Here is a 13082-nt window from a genome sequence, read left to right as displayed (position 1 = left end):
AGATGTACCTGTTCTGACTTGTGTACAAATCCGACTTACAAAGACGGACTCAGGAACGGAACTCGTTCATAACCCAGGGACTGCCTGTACAGTGTGCAGTCTGGGTAGCCTCCAACTTGATGGCATGAAAACAGATTTCTCCAACTTCCAGTAATTTTTCCCCTCCTGCTCCGTCTCTCTTCTTCTATTCCCCAGTCTGGCTCCCCTCTTACCTCTTCTCTTCTTCTCACTTGTTTATCACCTCTCCCTGGTGCCCATCCACCTTTCCATTTTTCTATGTCCTTTCCTATCAGCTTTCTGCTTCTTCGTCCCTTTACCTGTTCTACCTATCACCTCCCAGCTTCTCACTTTATCCCTCTCCCCCACCCACCTTTCCCCCTCACCCAACTTCACCTATCACCTTCCAGCTTGTTCTCCTTCCCCTCCCCCCTCCCTCTTTTTCTGGCTTCTTCCACCTTCCTTTCCAGTCCCGATGAAGGATCTCAGCCCAAAACGTCAACTGTCTATTGCTTTCCATTGATGCTACCTGACCTGCTGAGTTCCTCCAGCATTTTGTATGTCTTATTCTAAATAAGAACAATGCACCAAAACATTAATTCTGCTCTCGTTCCACAGATGCTGCAATATGATTTGTAAATTACTGTGTTCACAGAGATTCAAAATTTATGGGAAATTCTAATTAAGGTATATAAAATAAGGGTCAATGTAGAATTAATGATTCCATCAAAAGAAAATTCAGATATATGTCATTAATTTAAGATGAAAACTACAGAATTCAGTAGTGAAATCAGGAACAAATTTACGGAAATCAGAAATGCACCACTGAATGGTTGCAGAATAGAAATAATTGGATGAGGACATACATGTATAGATATCAGAGATAGCAATCCAAGTAAATGGTGGAACAGGTTCAAGGAAAAGATCTACTGTTATTCTATTTTTGTTTTGTTTATCAGGAAATCTGATCCAAGAGTCGATTATATGTTGCGTGAAGAGTTGCTCAAAGTGGAGGATGAATTTAAGACTGATGTATTTGAACCTGAACAGAAAGTTGCACAGTAGGATCGGAGTTAGTACGGCCAGATTTGGGAACAGCTTCTTTCCAACTGCGATAAGACTGCTGAACGGATCCTGACCCGGATCTGGGCCGTACCCTCCAAATATCCGGGCCTGCATCTTGGTTTTTTTGCACTACCTTACTTTTCCTTTTCTATTTTCTATTTATGATTTATAATTTAAATTTTTAATATTTACTATCCATTTGTAATCCAGGGAGTGGGAAGCGCAGAATCAAATATTGCTATGATGATTGTACATTCTAGTATCAATTGTTTGGCGACAATAAAGTATAAAGTATGAAGTATTCCAGCTTGGGGCATCGGAGTTCTGAGTTCATTTCCAACATTGGGAGGCTAATTGGTCATTGTAAATTGTCCATGATTAGGTTAGGGTTGAATGAAGGGTTGCCAGGGTGACACAGCTTGAAGTGCGGGAAGGGCCGACTCCACACTGTATCTCTGTATATGTTATATCTCTAATATTCTGGATTTACCTGTACATACTGTGCTTGTAATTATTTTATACACAGGTTACAAACACCCAACTTAAGTCATTATAGGTATATTTAAAGTGAGTATCAAAGCTTGCAGGGAGAAGGCAGGAGAACGGGGTGGCGAGGGATAATAAATCAGCCATGGTGGAATGACAGAGCAGACTTGATGGGCTGAATGGCCTAATTCTGCTCCTATGTCTTATGGACACTCCTACATATGAACAAGCCAGCCTCCCTCCCTCCCTCCTTCCAGTATTGTTCTTTCTGATCAGTCTTAAGTGCATTTTGATGCCATTCAGGTTCAGATTTATCATCAGTGGAACAACACATTCACCACAATGATATGACCAGAAAGAATTTTTTTCTGATTGATGGACGCCAAGAAAAAGAAACCTGTTCATTACTTGTAATGGTCTTTACCTTATGAGTGCACCTTTTCAAGGGTAAAATGACCAGAGGATAGAAAATCAACAATTGATTGCATGTGACAAAATAAGTAATACAATAAATATACCGGTTGAACTTGGATACTGAAATTTTCTTCCACTGAATATGTTAAGCCACTGTGCATTTAGTTTGTGACCACGAACAAATTTCTAATTCCAGGCATTCCAGTCTTAGTAACTCAAAATCTTTTACATTAAAGACCTGTTCTGACTCTTTCTGAAGCTGTTAGCTGAAGTGTGGAGAAGTCTCTATTCAAATGGCACCACTGAATCTAGGATGCCACTTGAATTGTACGCAGATGTAGCATCTAACAATACAGGTTAACAACTGATATTGCACTGCATTTCCCTGGGTTCACGCAATGCTGGAAATCCAGAGCAACAGAAAATGCTGAACTCAGCAGGTCAGGCTGCATCTATGCAGGGGAATAAACGGTTGATGTTTCTGGCTTAGATCCTTCATCAGGACTGGGAGTCAGTTTTGAATACTTTGTTTCAATCTTTGAGGTGCTGTGATACATATTGTTGTAAAGTGGTTAACAGCAGCTGAACAAAGGTACTCGCAGTTCAATATAAATTGTAACAGTTTCTGGCTAATGTGTTACCACTGCATGAAATCATTGAACAAAAAGCTAACTACACGGCTGCATCAGTGGATGTAAAGATTGATAAAATAGCAAATACCATAGGTGCACCAACAATAACACTTGTGGTTTCATCACACACAAAACTGCCTGATCTATTTGAAACCATTTTCAAAGTACACAGACATCACTAAAGATGATCAGTTCACAAAAACAATCACTTGCATTTATGCTATATATTTAACACAAAAGAGTTCCAAGCCAAGGTGCCTCAAAATACAAAAGTTATTAGAGGATGGATCAGAAGATGTTCTATGGAGATTCCCTACATCAGAAGAATATCAGAAGGCAGAGGAAAATATAGAAGGGGCAAGAGTTGTAAGGATAGAGGGTATAAGTGGCTGGGTTCAGCCACAGAGACTGAAAGAACTTAAATCCTCCAGTTAAGACCATAAGAGACAGGAGCAGAATTAAGCCAATCAGCCCATCAAATGCTCTGCCATTCCATCTTGGCTGATTTATTATTCCTTTCAACCCCATTCTCCTGGTCTTCTCCCCATAATCTTTGAAACTCTTACTAATCAAAAACCTACCTACCTCCACTTTAAATATACCAAAGTAATTGGCCTCCACAACCAAATGTGGCAATAAATTACACAGATTCACCACCCTCTAGCTAAAGAAATTCCTCCTCATCTCTGCTCTAAGGAGACATCATTCCATTCTAAGGCTCTGCCCGCTGGTAATAGAATTCCCCACAATTGGAAACATACTCTCCTTGTCCACTCTATCTAAGTCTTTCAATATTCGGTAGGTTACAATGAAGTGCCCCCTCATTCTCCTAAACTCCAGTGAATACAAGCACAGTGTTATCAAATACTCACTTTGTTCTCAAAAGTAACACTGGAGAATTCATACTTTTTGACCAACCCAAGTGGCCCAAGGACAATAAACTTCAGCCACATAACCCAACTCTGTCAAGACAGCAGGGTCCTGTCCATGATAATGGTTAACCAATTTGATTTAAATACTTTTAATACACAGATGTTATGGTTTATTTTCTATTACCAAACATAAATTAAGTTTCCCAACTTGCCATAATGAAACTAAAGACCAAAACCAGAGATCAGTGCCATAATTGGTAGGCTCATGCTCAAAGAAAAGAACTTTGAAATCAAACTTGGCCAGTGCTAATGTATACAGCACTCTGCCTAGATTCTTATCCATCTTACCTAATCCTGCTGCACCTTGCTTTCAAGTATTTTATATTAAAGGTGCTGTAGAAGTATGCAAATTGCAGTGGAAGTAATTTCTGCTGTATTTGTTACAGTTCAGGTTATTGATCCTGTACCTTGCCAAGTCACTAACAATTTTAATTTAAAGTACAACATAGCAAGTTGATTCTGGAGGGAGAGATAAAATGCACAACCAGATCTGGAAAAGCTGGGCAGGTTACTAGAAGTGCAACAAAAACACTGCATTGGAGCAAGTTTTTAAATATGGTTTACAGAAAAAAAATCACCAGGAAAGAAATTTAGGCAAAAGGTTTTAGTGCAGGGTGTAGAGTACAACTCAAACTTTTAGATTACATACCAAAACTCTATCAATTATTTGCAAGAGCCACCATCCTCTGAGAATAATCAACTGGGTTCAAGTGTAAATTGTTTGTTCAATTATTTTAAGTCCCAAATAAATATCTGAAGCTTCTGTACTTGAACAAGATGCTTAATTCTGGCAGTGGAGCTTGAAGCCATATTTTCTAAGTCAAACTATGAATAAACTATACTGGCTTGGAGATATACCGCTCCTAGTTCCAGCTATTGGCCTTGGACTTTGCCTTTCATAAAATGAAAAGCAGTAAACGTTAACACTATCTCATCATGTGCCACTTTTACCAATGTAATACCAATGAATCCAAATACAAGGCTAAATATCAAAACAGATATGTATAAAAAACTTTATTCTGCACCTAGGCATCACTTCACTAGTTGAGAATATTGAAGGTCTTGCCAGCATCTCTTTCAATGGAATTGAGTCAGATTAAAAAGCCTCTCTGCAGATGGGTATCACGGTCAACGTGGATGAGTTGGGACAATCAGCCCACTTCTGTGCTGTACTGCTCCATGACTCTACGGTGATCACATTAAATGAATTGTCAGAGGTAGAAACTAACACAATAAATTTCCTCAATCCAGTAAACATCCCCGTGATGATAATCATTCATCAACAAATATCAATTGATCTCAACCTTGAAGATCCATCTGTTTCTCAGCAGTCATGGTCTTTTGGGGAAGCAAGTTCCAGGTTTCCATTGTGCATTGTGGGAAAAACTGTTTCACTAACAAAAGGCCTAGCTCTTATTTTATGATAATACAACCTTATTGTGAATTACCCCCAGTTTCTTTTAGCCATCTACTGAATTGCAAATGTAGCACCTGCACTTACAGCACTCAACTTGCCCACAACTTGCTGAATGTGTAAGTTATCAATTCAATAAAATGATGCCAGCTGGCCTCATGCTATTAAACTCTATTTTTCTAAGCAGAAGCAACAAGCTCCAAACACCTTTTAAGATTTTTGAATTTTAAAAACAGTGAATATTGTTTATATATGAAGAGCGAAACCTGTTAATCCAGCTAGATAAGCCGAGAAGTGGCTGATCAGGACAGCCGAAGCCAAGCAACACACATCAAAGTTGCTGGTGAATGCAGCAGGCCAGGCAGCATCTCTAGGAAGAGGTACAGTCGACGTTTCAGGCCGAGACCCTTCGTCAGGCTTTGCTGAAGCCATATTGTGCAAATGGCAGCCACTCTATTTGTGCCTGCTGAGTCTGCTCCACCATTCCATCATGGCTGATTCATTATCTCTCTCAATCCCATTCTCCTGCCTTCTCCCATAACCTGTGACACCTTACTCATCAAGAACCTATCAACCTCCCCTTTAAATATACCCAACGACCTGGCCCCCACAACTGTCTGTGGCAATGAATTCCACAGAGTCACCACCCTCTGGCTAAAAAAATTCCTCTGTTCTAAAGGGACATTCTATAGGGCTGCCCTCCCTGGTCCCGGATTCCTCCACCACAGGAAGCATCCTCTCCACATTCACTCTACCCAGGCCTTTCAATATTTGACAGGTTTCAATGAGAACCTCCCTCATTCTTCTAAACTCCAGCAAGTACAGGCCCCGTGCCACCAAATGCTCCTCATATGTTAACCCTTCCATTCCCAGGATCATTCTTTTGAACCTCTTCTCGACCCTCTCCAAAGCTCCTTATCTTTCTTAGATAAGGGGCCCAAAATTGCTCACAATAATCCAAGTGTGGCCTTACCAATGCCTTATAAATCCTCAGCATTACATCTTTGCTTTTATATTCTAGTTTTCTTGAAATGAATACTAACATTGTACTTGCCTTCCCTATCATCAACTCAACATGCAAGTTAACCTTGACTTGCAGAAGGACTCCAATGTCTCTCTACACCTCCATTTTCTGAATTTTCTCCCTGTTTAGAAAGCAGCCTATAGCATGTAACTGCCACTACCAACCAGCCACTTCAGTACTGTCCCAATGCTTTATCTATATTATTTTTTGGACTCTGCCTTTGGAAGCATTTATACCATCCCCCCACCCCCCGCATGAGAGAGAGAGTGCACATGCGCCGGTTTTGAATGCAGCCTGGTAAAGCCGTTCCGATCTATTCTTACTTTCTTCTTCTTACTTTTTAACTTACGTTATTTTTTGTTTTTTTTTCTCACGGTAACACGTCAAAGCTGCACCCTAACATGCTGGTAGAGAGAGTTTTATTTGGGTTTTCTTTAGCGCTGGAAATGGTTACATCCCGACATGCGGGACAGAAGCAAGGTCGCATTGTGTATTCCGTGGACCAGCAAATACCGGCTGGTTTAGCGAGCAGAGCGGCGGACACCTCTGCTGAAATCCGGAGGAAAACACACAGAGGATGCAGAGGGGGATCACAAAGCCAAGGAAAGAGGACCGGGTCGAGACAACAGAGACTTTTGGAGAAGAGGAGTTCGGTGGGTAATACCATTCCAGCTGACCGGAAGTGCACTGACAGCGGTAAGCGTAAAGGAATTGGGTGCTTACTGTTCTGGCTAACAACAGATGGTGCAATCCGGGGCATATTACGATCGAGGAACGTGTTTGCAGACTGGATATTGAACTTTTTACTGTTGGACTTCGGCCACATTCCACCGTGATACAACACTTGGCGGCACGGGAGGTCGTTCCTGCCTGTGGCCATCGAACATGCAGCTTCTCCTGTGGAGGGTCAGACACCCTGAGCCAATAGACTGGTCCTGGACTTATTTTCCATCTGGCATAGTTTGCATTTTGTTGTTTGATTGTTGGGTTTTTTTTGTATTGTTATATTTACGCTCTATTCTTGGTTGGTGCGGCTGTAATGAAAACAAATTTCCCTCGGGATTAATAAAGTATATCTATCTATCTATCTATTATTTTTATCCTTTCATTAGTGATTACTTTTCCTAAACCAAGTAACAGATACAATCTCACTTCATTCATGGTTACAGTTCTAAGTGTTAGTAGTATTTAATATTTGCTTTGTTTTACGAACTGTGTAACAGAACAGGGCAGCCCAGTGGCACAGCTGGTAAAGCTGCTGCCTTGCAGCTCCAATCATCCGGATTCAATTGCAACATCAGATGCTCTCTCTATGCACATCTGTCTCAAAACAATCAAATCAAGTTTAATTATCATTCAAACCATACATAGATACAGCTGAACGAGACAGCATTCGTCCGTGGCCAAGGTGTAAAACATTCAAAATAGCAAATAAATATTCAAAAATAGCAGTAACATAATTCAAAATAGCATGTAAAGAAGCATATCCACTCAAAAAAAAAACACATATGTATAGTCCAAGACTCTGAACGACAATGACCAGCAATAGTACAGTCTCCCGGCACTGTACAGATACACGCACACAATCCAGCCTGTCATTCCACCACTCAAACATGAGAGGGCAGCACCAACAGGGGAGGCTACACCCCAGCCAAGCTCGGACGCCACGTTGTAAATGCTTCCACATCTCTCACCTGGTCTGCAGCAGCAGCAGGCAAGCCCTGGGCTTGAGGCCTAGTCCTTGCTACAATCAAGGCTACACAGCTCCCATGTCGTCTGTTCCTCCACCAAACAAGGGTATCAGGCCTGTTTCCTTCCTCATCCCAAAATCATGCAAGCTCAGATTCACATTCACTTATTTATCACATGTACACTAGCCACTTTATCAAGTACCTCCTTAATCTAATAAAGTGGCCACTGACAGTATGTTCTTCTGCTGCTGTGCTCCATCTACCTCAAGGTCTGAGGTGATGTGCATTCAGGAATGCTCTTTGGCATGCCACTGTTGTAACGTGTAGTTATCCGAGTTACTGTCGCCTTAAACTAGTCTGGCCATTCTCCTTTGACCTCCCTCATTAACAAGGTGTTTTCACCCACAGAACTGCTGATCACTGGATGTGTTTTTTTTTGTTTTCTGTGCCTTTCTTTTTTTAATTTTAGAGACTGTTGCGTGTGAAAATCCCATGAGATCAGCAGTTTCTGAGGTACTCAAACCACCCCATCTGGCACCAACAATCATTCCATGGTCAAAGTCACTTAGATCACATTTCTTCGCTATTCTGATGTTTGGTCTGAACAACTGAACCTCTTGACCATGTCAACGTGCCTTTATGCATTCAGTTGCTGCCACATGATTGACTAATTAGATATTTGCATTAATAAGCAGATACCCAGGAGTACCTAATAAAGTAGCCACTGAGAGTACATCAAAATATACAGGAAAATGCATCATTTGCCCACAAGTGTCGCCATGCATTCTGGAGCCAACATAGCATGCCCACAACGTTTAGCCGAACAACACAAGCAACAACTAAAAAACAAGCCCATGTTGTCCTTCACACCCACCCACTCACACACACACTGACAAGTCTCTAATTCAGTCTGACAATAGACTTCCAACCTCCAATCCCCAACCCAGACTCGCAGACTTTGAGATGTAAATTGGTAAGTCAATTGGCTGCTGCATGTTTTTCCGACAGAGCATTTGAATCTAAAGATGTTGACAGGAATATGGGGAGAATAAAATAGGTTAGGAGAGAATTAGTGTAAAAATGGGTGCTTGATGGCTGGCACAGACTCAGTGGACTGAACTGAATTAAGTCACACGTGGGGGCATTCTAAGAAGACACCCTCAACATGTTCAGCACAAGAATAAGGGCAATGCCTTAAGTGCTTTGCTCCTGTTTTTCCCTTTTATTGTACAACCTAAAGAATAAACAGCTCAGGACCCATAGTGACATCTGGATGGCATCAAGGACCCCCAATCCCAATCATCTGAGGGTTTTATGATCATAGTGGCACTGTTGAGAGGGGTCAATAATTCCATCTATACCCCATGTCAATGTTACAATCTGAATCACATTCATTCCCAAATCATTCGCAAAGCTTAGTACATAATGCCAAAAGATGACGAAAGTATTAGAGCATGGGATTATAAACAGTTTTGTATCTGGATACTGACAACTACATCCTAAATCCAAAATAAAGTGACTGACTAAATGTCACTGGTCAAACGTGATTTACCTGGGGATTCCTTTTATATTGAAAGTTAAAGTGCATCAACTCTTAATCTACGGCCTACATTTATCATCAGCCCTTTGCCCTGTAATTACACTTGAGATACTATCTGGAAGGGGGGGCTTGTTGTCAGGGGTGCCAGGATGCATCTCGAGAGTTGTAGTTCTACACGTTGGCCGAACAACATCACCTAACATAAAATCAACCACAACTCCTATAATCCATTTCGGTTCCAACACATGCGCACTGAATTGCCGGTTCGCTCAGACAGGCCGCAGTTTATCCTCACTCTCACGTAGTGCCACCACTCTCACCTTTAACTTTATCCGTCGGGTATAACTTCTGAGCTTTCCGCAAGAACTTGAGTGCCTCCTCCCTGTTACCACGTTTCAACGCGTTCAAACCAATTTCCGTACAGCGTTCCGCCTCATCTCGATTTCCTTCCATTCCGGGCTTTGGGTTGAACGGCCACGGTCAGTGCTCTCAAAGTAGTCTCATTCGTGGCCGGAAAAACCCGAGTGCATTCGGCATCGGCTCGGCGATGTCAGCGACGGAAACATCCGAACCCATTCGGGACGTTCGTGCGGCGCATGCTCTCTGGGAACTGTGAAGCGGCAATAGTGACATTTAATCGTAGAAAGCAGCAAACTGGTGCTCGGTGAGAATGCAGCCTGTGGCTATTGTAATGACTGCTTGATATAAACACACGAGATTCTGCAGATGCTGGAAATCCAGAGTGACACACACAAAATGCTGGAAGAGCTCTTATTGCTGTGTTCCTCTGTTGAGACTGCATGATAGTCGTTTAATATTTTTGTGTATTTAAGCTAAATCCATGATCAACGATCACCTTCAACCATTCGATGCTTGAACCAGCGTAAAAACCTTAATCACTACATTATCACCACTCTGGTCACTTTGCACTGAAATGAACTGTTTTCAGAATCAGGTTTAATATCGCTGGCATATGTCGTGAAATTTGTTGTCTTTGCTGCAGTAGTACAATGCAATACCTAATGATAGAAAGACATGAATTACAGTAATAAATATATATATTTATAAATATATATATATTTATTAAGTAGTTAAATGAGTAGTGCAAAAGTAGAAATTAAAAAGCAGTGAGGTAGTGTTCATGGATTCAATGTCCATTCCGAAATTGGATGGCAGAGGGGAAAAAGCTCTTTGTGAATCGTGTGTGTGCCTTCAGACTTCTGTACTTCCTTCCTGTTGGTAGCAATGAGAACAAGGCATGACTTAGGTGATGGGAGTCCTTAATGATGGATGTCACCTTTTTGAGGCATCGCTCCTTGAAGATGTCCTGAATACTATGGAGGCTAGTGCCTATGATGAAGGGGACTAATTTTACAACTTATTTCAATCCTGTGCAATAGTCAGTCACCCCACCCCCCAACACCAAACGGTGACACAGCCAGTTAGAATGCTCTCCACAGTGCATCTGTAGACATTTAAGTGCTTTAGGTGACATACCAAGTCTTCCAAGACTCCGAATGAAATGTAGCCTCTGTCAATATAGCCTTTGTAATTGCATCGATGTATTGGGTCCAGGTTAGATATTGACACCCAGGAACTTGAAATTGCTCACTCTTTCCACTTCTGATCCCTCTATGAGGACTGGTGTGTTTTCCCTTGTCTTGTCCTTTCTGAAGTCCATAATCAGTTCTTTGTTCTTACTGATGGTGAGTGCATGGTTGTTGCTGCAACACCACTCACGCACTCAACTGGCTGATAAATCTCACTCCTGTACACCCTCTCATCACCATCTGATATTCTGACAACAATAGTTGTATCATCAGCAAATTTATTTTTCATTCTAATTCTTATAAAAATTATGTTTGTTTTTCTTGTGAATGCTGCTTATATGATGTTATGCGCCTGTGATGCTGCTGCAAGTTCAGTAAGTTGTCATTGCACCTGTGCGCACATCTGACAATAAACTCAGCATCCTACCTTGTTGAAAATTTACCTCCTCCATGTTTATCTGGTTCCGAGGGCTGAGGAAATAAATATGCAGCCAAAAAGTTTACATTTTCTTGTACTCACTTACTTACTGCCTGTTACACCATTGGCATTTAGGGTCCTCCATTTCTGGTGGTTTTAATGGCTTCCTTCATTGTGTCAGTGGCATCTTCTCTGTTTTCATTACTGTCAGTCACACAGGTCCAGGGTGGAGACTCAGGAATGTTGCCGCACTCAAATGTAGAACAGTTCCTCATTGCTGTTTCCATAACAATTTTGTTTTACCAGTCAGTGTTGAGCTGAACCCTGAACCTGGATAACCAGTGGACTACTCTTAGTCCATCCTCTACGCTTTGACCTGTTAGGCATGAGTGACCCCCACTACCAAAACATAAAGCCCTGACTCCAGCCAACACAGCTCTCCGGGTCAGTGAGGCAAACAAGCCTCCAAACCATGACAAGGTTATGCTCCTCTTGGAGGACATTTCTGTTTGGGTGGACTCAAAACAGCAGATGCTGGAGGTCTGAGATTTTAAAAAAAATGTGTAAATACTCAGCAGGTCAGTCAGCATCTGTGGTAAGTAAGTAAAGGTTAATGTTTCAGGTTAATAACCCTTCATTTATGTTTATAGTACAAAGTAAAAATCTGTGATTCCTCCTTAACTAGATTTCTCTTTGTATGACCGGGATATTTTTAATTTGTTTAGTTGCCAGTTTGAACATTCAAAGCTTGGGTGAGATACATTTTTTTCAAAAGAATGATGTGACTAAGACTGGATAGTTTATTCAAATAAAAAATAGCAATATGGAAGCACTCAGTGGTCCAGGCAGCACTTGTGAACAGAGGAAGAATGTTTCGAGTATGTAAAGTCATACTGCATGGAACTATCCTTGCTGAGCAAGATGGCAACCTAACCAAGTCCCATTTGCCTGCATTTGACTAATGTTCCTCTCAACCTTTATTATCAATGTACTTGTCAAAATATCATGTAAATGTTGTTATTTTATCTGCTTCAACCATTCCCTCTGGCAGCTCATTCCATATAAGTATCAGTCCCTATGTTAAAAGGTTATCCCTCAGGTTCCTACTGAATCTCTCCACTCTCACCTTAAACCTATGCACTCTGGTTCTTTATCTTCCAGTCCTGGGAAAAAGACCATGCATTGAAAAATGTAGTATCTTTGATGTGGGGTGTATGGGGTGTCAGGGAGGGATAGCACCTCTGGTGGGGAAACATGTCGTGTCCTTTTCAAGGCGGTTAGTCCACCTTGGGTCCCCACCTGGCACTCAGCTCTCCCCTGTGGCTCCCCGTAGCTGTTTGCATGCGACAGTGGCCACACCTCGGGCAACGGCTTCGACAAGTCGGCTAAACCAGGTGAGGGTAGCTGACGGGTCTCAAACCTTCAGTGAGATAGGGAGTTGTCTATCCCAGCATGTGAAGACAGACTCCGGCGGATTGAGCGGATGAGACTAATGGAAGGTCCAACGGTCAAGAAGGTGGTCTCTGCATGCATCGTGGAACGTGTAGAGCAGGACAAGACACAGAAGACATCTGGGTCATCTCCAGTCATCGTGACTGTCTTGCCACTGGATCCAGATGGGAATTGGGAAGAGAGAGTGAGGCTGATGCTGTGCAACTCTCCCTCACTTAAATCCAAATCATGCGCTAGTCTCGACACCATCATCATAATGATATCGAGGTCTTCATCGACAACGACAATGGATGAACAACATCTCTGATGTATTTGTAAACATAATCAAATAAATTATCATTGATAATTTTTCCAGCAGAATTTTCTGATTAATGTTTTTTGAAGTGCCATCTAGATATGTTGTAAGGTGGAATATTGCTTAGTTTCTTATAAAGAGATTTATTCAAGACAAAATCTGTCTTTTGCCA

General features: G+C 41.6%; 1 protein-coding gene across 2 annotated transcripts in view; it reads right to left on the bottom strand.

Annotated features, from left to right (window-relative positions):
- dnajb12a (DnaJ heat shock protein family (Hsp40) member B12a) overlaps nucleotides 1-11233 on the bottom strand; it is a 48398-nt gene extending 37165 nt beyond the window's left edge. The window contains exon 1 of one of the 2 annotated variants that reach the window (XM_063070567.1): nucleotides 9516-11233. In XM_063070567.1, the coding sequence (XP_062926637.1) occupies nucleotides 9516-9648 (133 nt within the window). In that variant the 5' untranslated portion in view covers nucleotides 9649-11233. The remainder of the gene's footprint in view (nucleotides 1-9515) is intronic. The other variant, XM_063070566.1, reaches the window with a different exon arrangement.
- Between the last annotated feature and the right edge of the window lie 1849 nt (nucleotides 11234-13082).

This window comes from Mobula hypostoma, chromosome 18 (genome assembly GCF_963921235.1).
Source record: "Mobula hypostoma chromosome 18, sMobHyp1.1, whole genome shotgun sequence".
Lineage (NCBI taxonomy): Eukaryota > Metazoa > Chordata > Chondrichthyes > Myliobatiformes > Myliobatidae > Mobula > Mobula hypostoma.
The sequence above is the reverse complement of the archived record's forward strand: the minus strand, read 5'-3'. Positions and strand labels throughout refer to the sequence as shown.